The 12,581-nt window shown below is 35.4% G+C and overlaps 1 protein-coding gene across 1 annotated transcript; it reads left to right on the forward strand.

Annotated features, from left to right (window-relative positions):
• Positions 1-4,956: 4,956 nt before the first annotated feature.
• On the forward strand, positions 4,957-6,507 carry LOC133330346 (cytochrome P450 6a2-like). Its single transcript, XM_061538806.1, has 2 exons — positions 4,957-6,028; positions 6,092-6,507. Exons 1-2 carry the CDS (start codon positions 4,957-4,959, stop codon positions 6,505-6,507), a joined length of 1,488 nt encoding a protein of 495 aa, XP_061394790.1.
• The last annotated feature ends 6,074 nt before the right edge of the window (positions 6,508-12,581 follow it).

Consider the following 12,581-nt stretch of genomic DNA (forward strand, 5'->3'; position numbering starts at 1 on the left):
TAACACTCTGTTGTAATCATTTCACCTGCGAAGGATATCGAGATAAAAAACTAGAACGTACGATTCGATAATGATGACTATATGTGAACTATAGCCCGCATTTAGGCTTAGCCGTAGCCCCTGTGTGGGAGGTACCAGAAGGCATGGACCGATATTCCCCAAATTCGGAATTGAACTAAGTTTGGAAGACATAATAAGATGGGATGAAATCAAATTCTTCTGAAACGGATTTGGTCCGAAGAAACATGGGTTCTAGAACCAATATGTCGATGAGGCTCGTTTTCACCGTGTGAAAGTGTATACACACTAATTAGCTATAAGGGTGAGGGTATAATTTTCTATTAAAAATTATTGTTTACATAATCGGTTTGTAGAGATGTCAGTATAGATCCGTTTTTTTTTTGTTTTTTCCCTATATTTTCATTTCAAGTACCTGCCAATATATCTATGGTGGAGGGTATCCAAAGTTCGGCCCGGCCGAACTTAATGCTTTTTCACTTGTTTTTTTTTTTTGTTCTGAATCTACACATAACTGGCATACTGGTTAAAAAATATAATGGGAGTTGATTTTTATACCCTACCCAACTATGTTGTCAGGGTATTATAGCTGTGTGCAGCCCCAAAAGTTTGTAATATTGGTCCTAGACCCACCTTTAAGTATACAGATCATCATATCTCGACTAGATGAGTCGATCTAGACATGTGTGTCCGTCTGTCCATTATAATTTGTAAACACGATACAGGCCACAGTTATGGACCAATCTTCACGAAATTTTGCATGTAGGATGGGTTCTGGCCAATGAAGACCCCCCATTGTTTTTGGGAAAGATCGATTAATATTTAGGGGATGAAATGGACCAAATACTAAATTTTTGTCGGTTTTTCTGGTCGCTCCAGAGGCCGCAATAATGGCTCGAACATCTTGAAATTTTGCTTGGAGAAGCGGATCGGGCCAAAGAATAAACATGCTTATGTTGATTAAGATCGGTCAATATTTAGCGGGTCAAATGGACCCTGACTTTTGTGTGAAAAATGACAAAATTTGTATTCTATAGCGTATATATTTGTCCCTGATGGACATAGACCCGAGAAGTTGATTTTATATCCAAGAGAAGTGGTTGACCTTTAAATTAATACCAATTATATTGTTGTATGTGCTCGGATGTGGGAGTCACACCCAAATATTTAGAGGTATCTCCGTATACGTATATTATTTAGTAACCCATTACCATACTGGAGGGCGGAAATATAGCGCTGATCGCTTTGAAATGTTCCATGAGGTTCCAGTTATGGTCAAGGACAACGCCTATAATGTTCGGTGATGATCAGATAATAATTTTGGAATGAAGTGGACAGAAAACTTATTTTTTGTGTTATTTTCGAGTCGATCTATAGACCACAAATGAAAGCCGAAGGAATCTAGAATTTGGACAAAAGCTGTACTGAATACTCGAAATATTCGGAAAATATGTTACTGTGAGGTGCTGTTTACCTCTAATCGGGCAAGAGGGGGAAAATATCACGAAATATTGCCCAGGCTCGGAATAAACATCCGCAAAAAATTTGAGTTCCGTGGTAGTTGTGTAGGGTATCGTATGGTCGGCACCGTCCGACTATACTGCTCCGCTCACTGGTTTAAATATATTTTTTATGAAGAAATCCACAAGGCGTGGATTTAAAAGAAATATATTATTCTTTTAATTCCACAAGAGGTGTTTTTTAAATATTTTTATGAAGAAATCCGCAAGGCGTGGATTTAAAAAAATATTTTAAGAAAATAATAGGTGTATATTTTTCAATATTTTACACAGTGTTAAACCATTTTTATTTCAAATTTTATTAATATCCAAATACTAAAATAACCGGTTCTATACAACGGACGTCTATCTGTCTCATCGCAATTGAACCTTAGACCACAGACAGACAGACTTAGTGAAAAATAAAAAATCATCAATCATAATAAAATGCTTGGGAAACAATGAGTGAGCGTGCGGATCTTCTGTACGCTATCACTCACAAATGTAAAACCAGTTACCAGTTATGTGAGTAACACGCTCGTGGACTTTGAACTTACTAACATAGTGACGTGATGTGGTTCTGTCTTAATTTCTTTACGTGACGTATACAAATAATTCAAATTAGAAAACAAAATTATTTATGTTGTTCTACTGATATTTTTTGCGTTTTTATCTTCGTTTTGAATATTTGGTTTTGAATTTTTTTTCGTTCACCTTAGTAATTTCTTTTGCGTGAACTTTATTAGTACCGCAATATATTAAATAAGCGGTTCTATACAACATTCGAAACATATTAGCTTGTCACGTTTACGCACGTCTATCTGTCTGAGCGTAATTGAACCACCGACAACTCTTAGCAAAATATGCTATGATGGGATGACTTGTAGAAAAAAACTAAATCATTAGGTGGTAAATTTTTTGGCTGATAATGGGCGAGCGTGTGGATCTTCTATGAGCTTATCACTCACATGTGTAAACCTTAATAAAAGCAGTTAACATTGCTATGAGTAATGTTCGCTCGTGGACTTTGCACTTGCTAACATAGTGGTGTGATGTGGTTCTCTCTCACTCTTAATTTTTGAAGTGAAGGAAATAAGATAATTAAAGCACGATGTATAGTTTGAGATAACAAAAATAATAATAAAAAATATTATTAAGAAAAAAAAAAATAAATCAAAACAAAATCTACGCCTATTTGTTAAATAAAAAAACAATTATTTTTAAGAAATCCGCGCTTTTTAGTAATATCAAGAAATATTTTTTAAACCAATAAGGAAGGTAGTAAAGTCGGACGGTACACGATTTACTTTAAATCGGACGAAAATATATACGGCAACTATATCTAAATCTGAACCGATTTTCAGGAAACTTAACACACATCATTCTAGTCGTAATTCGTTGCGCTGTGCCAAGTTTCGTGGAAATCGAAACATTTAGAGGGACTTTGGTGTACCATTTACATTAAATCGGACGAAAATATATATGGGAGCTATATCGAAATCTGAACCGATTTACTCGAAACTTAACACACATCATTTTAGACCTAATTTATTACGCTGTGCCAAATTTCGAGCAAATCGAAAAATATTAAGGGTCTTTGGTGCACCATTTACCTTAAATCGGACGAAGATATACATGGGAGCTATATCTAAATCTAAACCGATTTTCAGGAAACTTAACACACATCATTCTAGACCTAATTTATTACGCTGTGCCAAAATTCGTGCAAATCGAAAGATATATAGGGACCTTGGTTCACTATTTACATTAAATCGGACGAAAATATATATGGGAGCTATATGTAAATCTGAACCGATTTTCACGAAACCTAACGCGCATCATTCTAGACCCAATTCATTGTGGTGTGCCAAATTTCGTGCAAATCGAAAAATATATAGGGACTTTGGTGCACCATTTACATTAAATCGGACGAAAATATATATGGGAGCTATATCGAAATCTGAACCGATTTACTCGAAACTTAACACACATCATTCTATAGCTAATTTATTTCGCTGTGCCAAATTTCGTGCAAATCGAAAAATATATAGGGACTTTGGTAGACCATTTACATTAAATCGGACGAAAATATATATGGGAGCTTTATCGAAATCTGAACCGATTTTCAGAAAACTTAGCACACAGCATTCTAGGCCTAATTCATTACGCTGTGCTAAATTTCGTGCAAATCGGAACATTTATAAGGACTTTGGTGCACCATTTACCTTAAATCGGACGAAACTATATATGGGAGCTATATCTAAATCTGAACCGATTTTTAGAAAACTTAGCACACATTATTCTAGACCCAATTCATTGCGCTGTGCTAAATTTCGTGCAACTCGAAAGATATATAGGGACCTTGGTGCACCATTTACATTAAATCGGACGAAAATATATATGGGAGCTATATCTAAATCTGAACCGATTTTCTCGAAACTTAACACACATCATTCTAGACCCAATTTATTACGCTGTGCCAAATTTTGTGCAAATCGAAAGATATATAGGGACTTTGGGGCACCATTTACATTAAATCGAACGAAAATTTATATGGGAGCTATATCTAAATCTGAACCGATTTGCAGGAAACTAAGCACACATCATTCTAGACCTATGTCATTACGCTGTGCCAAATTTCGAGCAAATCGAAAGATATATAGGAATTTTGGTGAACCATTTACCTTAAATCGGACGAAAATATATATGGGAGCTATATCTAAATCTAAACCGATTTTCACGAATCGTAGCATACTTCATCCTGGACCTAATTCAGTACTCTATGCCAAATTTCGTGCAAATCGAACGATATATGAGGACATTGGTGCCCCATTTACCTTAAATCGGACGAATCTATATATGGGAGCTATATCTAAATCTGAGCCGATTTTTCCCAATTTCAATAGAGTTCATCCTTGGGCCAAATAAATGACCCATGCCAAATTTCATCGAATTCAGATCATAAATGCGACCTGTACTTTGTTCACAAAAATACATGGACTGACGGAAGGACGGACGACAAGATGGACGGACGGACAAAATTTTTTTTTTTTTTTTTTTTTTTGAAATCTACGCCTATTAATATTATCCAAAAAATATTTTAAAATAATCTATGCCAAATACTTTTCTTTAACTGATATTATAGTAATCTGGGCCATTGAGAGTACTTACAGTTTCTCCCATTATCTCTCTCATTTATCTCTCCCATTTGTCCCTGTTTTTATTTAAACAAAATAAAATGTTTTACTCTTCTTTTCGACAACTACACAATTTCTGCTTTGTCACTGTGGTAAAGATAAGACGATAATAAATAGAAGAAGTTTATCTGCGAACAACACAAATCGGTAGTTATCAGTTTCCTTCAGACATTCAACGCTACTGGATGTCTAGCCTATTCGCCACAACAACAATTACATAAACGAAGCGAAAATAAAAAAAAATGAATATCTGGTTAATTTTAATTTGGATTCTAATTTCGGCTCTCTATGCCTATTTGAAGCTGAGAACATCTTATTGGGAGGTGAAAGGAGTATCCCAGCTGAAAACTGGAATATGGGGTAATATTCGGAGAATCACCACTATGCATCATACCGATCTGTGGCAGGAGGTCTACGATGAATTCAAGGATAAGGTAAAAATTGCCGGAACCTATTGGTATACCCGACCCGTTGCCGTAATTCTTGATTTGGATTTGGTGAAGACGATCCTGATTAAGGACTTCAATAAATTTACGGATCGTTTCCCGCAGCACAATACACACGATGTTTTGAGTCAACATTTGTTCAGTGCCGATAGTAAAATATGGAAGGGGCTGAGAACGAAACTGACGCCCACCTTTACATCGGGAAAAATGAAATTTATGTTCCCCACCCTGGTAGAGGTCTCGCAGAAATATGTGACTGCCTTAGATGCGGAGTTGAAGGCAAAACCCGATCAGTGTTTGGAAATGTACGACTGGAATGGCCGCTTCACCACCGATGTCATTGGCAGCGTCATCTTTGGCATAGAGACGAATAGCATCCGCAATCCCAATGCCGAATTCCGAATTATAGGCCAAAAGGTATTCGGTTCGGAAAAACCGAATATCAAATTGAGTATGGCAAAGAGGGTGTACATGAAATATTTACGATATTTTGGGGCGAAACGTTTTGCTCCCGATGTAGAGGAATTCTTTTTGCGTATTGTTAATGACACCGTATTGGAGCGGGAGAGACGGAATATTCGCCGCAATGACTTCATTGATATTTTAATTGAGCTGAAAAATCAAAAGGATGAAAATGGCCAGTCGTTATTGAGTTTGGAATTGGTGGCAGCCCAGCTGTTTGTATTCTTCGTGGCCGGGTTTGAGACCTCTTCGAGCAATATGAGTTATGGCCTATATGAATTGGCCAAGAATCCCGATAAACAGGATATTCTAAGGCAAGAAATTTTGGATGTTCTCGAGAAACACAATAATCAGCTGACCTATGAGGGAATGTTGGAAATGTCCTACTTGGATCAGGTGATATCAGGTAAGGCAGAATAACAAAAAAATTATTTTTGAAAAATTCAAAAACAACTCCAATTTTTTCCAGAAACCCTACGCCTCTATCCCGCCTTATCGTTTTTGCAACGCATCTGCATGGAAGACTATCATGTGCCCGATATGGATATTGTCTTGGAAAAGGGTACTCCTGTGGCCATACCGGTCAAAGCCATACACTATGATCCAGAGATCTATGAAAATCCCACAGCATTTATACCGGAACGTTTCCACCCATCAGAGGTGCAACAACGCCATCCACAATCATTTTTGGGCTTCGGTGATGGTCCCCGTAATTGTATTGGTTTACGTTTTGGCCGTATGCAGGCGAAGGTCGGCCTTATTGCCCTATTATCGAAATATCGTTTTTCAGTATCATCCAAGACATTGGATAAAATGCACATCTCAGAACATAGTTTTGTAATGGTACCGGGCAAGGGGGTGTGGTTGAAAGTGGAGAAAATTTAAAATAAATTAATTTAGGAAAATATAATAATATTTTTTTAACTGATGGAAGGAAAGGGATTTTTTAAAAAAATATTTTTGATGTTATTAACGAATGTGTATTTGTATACCCTACACAACTATGTTGTCAGGGTATTAGAGCTTTGTGCAGCGCAAAGAATATTGGACCTAGACCCACCTTTAAGAATACCGATCGTCATATCTCGACTAGCTGAGTCGATCTAGACATGTATGTCCGTCCATCCGTTTGTCCATTATAATTTGTAAACACGATACAAGCCACAGTTATGGATCAATCTTCACGATGGGTTCTACCCAATGAAGCCTCTATTTTTATACCCGTCACCACATAGTGGTACAGGGTATTATGTCTTTGTGCATATGTTTGTAACAGGCAAAAATAATCCAGATAGAACCATGGTTCCTTTTGAGAATATGCTTAGAATCACTTTCTGAGCCGATTTATGCATGTCCGTCCGTCTGTCCATGTTAAATTGTAACCATAGTTCAGGTCGCATTTATGATCCGATTTGAATGAAATTTGGCATATGTCACTTCTTTGGCCCAAGGACGAACCCTATTGAAATTGGGAAAAATCGTCTCAAATTTAGATATAGCTCCCATATATAGTTTCGCCCGATTTTAGGTAAATGGTGTACCAAAGTCTCTATATATCTTTCGATTTGTACGAAATTTGGGATAGGGCACTGAATTAGGTCTAGAATGATGTGTGCGAAGTTTCGTGAAAATCGGTTCAGATTTAGTTATAGCTCCCATATACAGTTTCGCCCGTTTTTTGGTAAATGGTGCACCAAAGTCCCTATATACCAGAGTCCCTATATATCTTTCGATTTGCACGAAATTTGACACTGCGTAATGAATAAGGTCTAGAATGATGTCTGCCAAGTTTCGTGAAAATCGGTTCAGATTTAGATATAGCTCCCATATATATCTTCGTCCGATTTAAGGTAAAATGTGTACCAGAGTCCCTATATATCTTTCGATTTGCACGAAATTTGGCACAGCGTAATGAATAAGGTCTAAAATGATGTCTGCCAAGTTTCGTGAAAATCGGTTCATATTTAGATAAAGCTCCCATATGTAGTTTCGCCCGATTTTAGGTAATTGGTGCACCAAAGTACCTGGAAATCTTTTCATTTGCGCGAATTTTGGCATATCGTACTGAATTATGTCTAGAATAATGTGTGCAAAATTTCGTGAAAATCGGTCGAGATTTAGATATAGCTCCCATATATATTTTCATCCGATTTTATGTAATTGGTGAACCAAAGTCTCTGAAAATCATCCGATTTCCACGATGACGTGTGCTAAGTTTCGTGAAAATCGGTTCTGATTTTATATAGCTCTCATATATATTTTCGACCGATTTTATGTAATTGGTGCACCAAAGTCCCTATATATCTCTCGATTTGCACGAAGTTTGGTTGGTAGAGTACTGAATTAAGTCTAGAATGATGTTGCCAAAGCTAGACCGATTGACACAACGTACTGAAGTAATATAAATTAGTCTCTGACAAGTTTCCCTGAAATCGGTACAGATATAGATATATAACAAAAACGCGTCGACCTTCACCAAAGTGGTTAAGGGTATCATATAGTCGGCCCAGTTCGACTTTACTACTTTCCTTACTTGTTTTATATGATATGATATTATAACAGTTATCTGATTTGTTCTGCGTTTTGGGTTTGGTTCTAAGACTCTGTTGTAATCGTTTCACCTGCGGAGAATAGAACGTAAGGTTCGATAATGTACTATATATGAACTATAGTCCGGATTTAGGCCTAAGCCTAGCCCCTATGTGGGACGTACCAGAAGGAGTGGACCGATATTTCCCATCTTCGAACTTGAACAATGTTTGGAATAAAAAATAAGATAGGCAAAGTTTGGATGAAATCAACATTTTCTGAAATGGATTTAGCCAAAAAAAAAAAAAAAAAACGTGGGGTCTAGAACCAATATTTCGACGAGGCACATTTTCACTGTATCAAAGTGTATACACTCTCATTAGCCATGGAGAAGGGGAGCCGACAAAAGATTAAGCAGGCCTGGTGTGATTAAGATCGGTCAATATTAGGGGGTCAAATGGACCCTGTGTTAAAAATTACAAAATTTGTATTCTATGGCGTATATATTTACTCCTGAAGTATATACACCCGAAAAGTTGATAGTATATCCAAGATGAGTGGTTGGCCTTTAAATTGATACCAATTATATTGTCCTATGTACTCGGATGTGGGAGTTACTCATACAGGTGCTTACATATTCAGATATTATTTACTAACCCATTACCACACTAGAGGACGGAATTAAAGCGCTGATCGCTTTGAAATTTTCCACAAGGTTCCAGTTATGGTCAAGGACAACAACTATAATTTTCGATGATGATCAGATAATAATTTTGGGATGAAGTGGACCGAAAACTTTTTTTTCTGTTTTTTCGAGTCGATGCAGGCCACAATTAAAAGCCGAACACCACAACACAACGCACGGTGAAGGGAATATGGAGAAGTAATTAGAAGTACTGTAGATAATATTAGTAATATTCGGAAACAATGTCAGTGTAAGAAAGAGGTGCTGTTGACCTCTAATCGGGCAAGAGGGTACAACTATCACGACTATACTGCTCCGCTCACTGATTTAAAAATATTTTTCGATGATATTAATAGGCGTGGATTTTTTAAGAATATTTTTGATGATAAGAAATTTTTTGCTAAAAAAATTACCTGAATTTTAGCTTGTCACGTTACCGCATGACTATCGCTTTTAATGGAATTGAATGATAACTATCGCTTAGTAGATACTATGCTTGTCTATAAATTGTTAGACATTTAACCCTTTTGGCGATAACAAGTGGTCGAGCGTGTGCCTCTACAGTAGACTATTATTCATAAGCTAGACATTGGACAAACAGTTAGTGCAGACGAATGGTAGACTTATCGTACTTTGACACCACTTTGGATATACACAAAAGCTCCTCCAGAAGATAGAATAAATGTATCATCTTTGGGGTACATGAAATCGGACATTTGTATAAACTCAAAACAAAATTATGTATAAAAGCTATATGTAAATCTCGCTTTAAAAAAAGGATGACTTGAATATCTGGCTTTGCCGACTATATTATAAACTACAACATTAAACACGGAATAATTGGTTTCCTTTCTTTTATGAAAGTACTTAGCTCCACCGCCACGTCAAGGCTTATTCCTTGGAGGAGTAAAACAGTCGAATAATAAAACACTACTAAAGTAGCGGCCATTCAACATGTTTCAGTTGTTAATATAGCCATCATGTAATGATGGTGGAAATAACATATTTAATATATCTTCATTGTCTGACTAAATTTTTAACAGGTGTTAAGAATTGGAGACAAAAAAATGGAATAATTAGTTTCCCTTCTAGTTTGAAAGTACTTAGCTCCACCGCCACGTCAAGGCTTATTCCAAGGAGGAGTAAACAGTCGAATGATATAAAGCTACTACGCAGAATAGCTTATCCTTCGACATGTTTTGGTTTTATTTTTACTTGTAATATAATTGCAAGAAAAACAATCAATTCAAGCAAATAGGATTGTCTTAAAACTGTTAACATAAGTTAGCAATTTAAAACACTTTTGATATGTATTCATTTTGATATACAAATAATATATCAAATGTACAATTGCATTTTATTTCTTGCTAAAATCATGTATTATAAACTAAGAATTTGTTACAGGTTTATTTAATATGTGAATACATATCACGTCATGGCATTTACTTAACTAAAAATTAATACAATAAGAGAAAATATTACAATTCAATTGGATATGTTAACACATATCGTGTCATGGTAACTATGTACAGTTTCGTATGTTATAGCATTTATTATGCTATCGTCAATATTACTGAAACACCAATCAATTTGTGTTAAACCTTTCGTTGTTGGTGTATTCAGAATAGAAAGAAGGTTGTTATTGTTTAGGAGTATTTCAGTTTCCGATTTTGTTCGTTGTCGGCATATATTGAAATCTCCTAATATAACAACCTTTTGAGAGTTTGTATTTATGCAGTTCTCCAAAACATAGTGTAGTTCATGATGAAGAGAATGCACCCCATAATTACTGTTTCGATATAAGACCATTATGTGAATATCTCTAATTTGAAACACCAGGAATTCAAATGTTTTATTATGTACATGGACCTTTTTTTGGTATTTATACTGAGTAAATTCTGAGATTTCATTTTTCACAAAATTTACATCTTCGACTGCTTTGGTCCGTTGAATCCAGTCTCATTCTTGGCAATACTGTGAACCCTGGAATTTCATAGTTTTCATTATGCAGCGTCCAAGTTTCAACAAAACATAGTACGTCAGCCTTTAACATTACCGAATCATTCCGAATGTCTTCAATATGAGCATGAAGGCTTTGAACATTATGGTATACAATTTTCAAAGCAGTAATCTCATGCATAAACTCGTAATGGGTTTTAAGACACTTGTTCGTTCGTAAGTTTGTCATTTCCAATTGTACATTATCATTTTCTTTAAATGGCTTTGGTGTTTTGTACAAACGCAACTTTTTCAAACGACAACAAGTGCATATATTGAATTAATGCTTTGAAAATTGTATACCATAATTCAAAGCCTCATCTGTTAAAGGATATTGACGGAAATGTTAAACTTGGACGCTGCATAATGAAAACTATGAAATTCCAGGGTTCACAGTATTGCCAAGAATGAGACTGGATTCAACGGACCAAAGCAGTCGAAGATGTAAACGGGGCTTAATTGTTTTTGTGAAAAATGAAATCTCTGAATTTACTCAGTATAAATACCAAAAAAAGGTCCATGTACATAATAAAACATTTGAATTTCTGGTGTTTCAAATTAGAGATATTCACATAATGGTCTTATATCGAAACAGCAATTATGGGGTGCATTCTCTTCATCATGAACTACACTATGTTTTGGAAAACTGCATAAATACAAACTCTCAAAAGGTTGTTATATTAGGAGATTTCAATATATGCCGACAACGAACAAAATCGGAAACTGAAATACTCCTAAACAATAACAACCTTCTTTCTATTCTGAATACACCAACAACGAAAGGTTTAACACAAATTGATTGGTGTTTCAGTAATATTGACGATAGCATAATAAATGCTGTAACATACGAAACTGTACATAGTTACCATGACGCGATATGTGTTAACATATCCAATTGAATTGTAATATTTTCTCTTATTGTATTAGTTATTAGTTAAGTAAATGCCATGACGTGATATGTATTCACATATTAAATTAACCTGTAACAAATTCTTAGTTTATAATATATGATTTTAGCAAAAAATAAAATGCAATTGTACATTTGATATATTATTTGTATATCAAAATGAATACATATCGAAAGTGTTTTAAATTGCTAACTTATGTTAACAGTTTTAAGACAATCCTATTTGCTTGAATTGATTGTTTTTCTTACAATTACATTACAAGTAAAAATAAAACCAAAACATGTCGAAGGATAAGCTATTCTGCGTAGTAGCTTTATATCATTCGACTGTTTACTCCTCCTTGGAATAAGCCTTGACGTGGCGGTGGAGCTAAGTACTTTCAAACTAGAAGGGAAACTAATTATTCCATTTTTTTGTCTCCAATTCTTAACACCTGTTAAAAATTTAGTCAGACAATGAAGATATATTAAATATGTTATTTCCACCATCATTACATGATGGCTATATTAACAACTGAAACATGTTGAATGGCCGCTACTTTAGTAGTGTTTTATTATTCGACTGTTTTACTCCTCCAAGGAATAAGCCTTGACGTGGCGGTGGAGCTAAGTACTTTCATAAAAGAAAGGAAACCAATTATTCCGTGTTTAATGTTGTAGTTTATAATATAGTCGGCAAAGCCAGATATTCAAGTCATCCTTTTTTTAAAGCGAGATTTACATATAGCTTTTATACATAATTTTGTTTTGAGTTTATACAAATGTCCGATTTCATGTACCCCAAAGATGATACATTTATTCTATCTTCTGGAGGAGCTTTTGTGTATATCCAAAGTGGTG

This window comes from Musca vetustissima, unplaced genomic scaffold, assembly GCF_032173495.1.
Source record: "Musca vetustissima isolate MV318-11 ecotype Yass unplaced genomic scaffold, APGP_CSIRO_Mvet_v1 utg86584, whole genome shotgun sequence".
Taxonomy (NCBI): Eukaryota; Metazoa; Arthropoda; class Insecta; order Diptera; family Muscidae; genus Musca; species Musca vetustissima.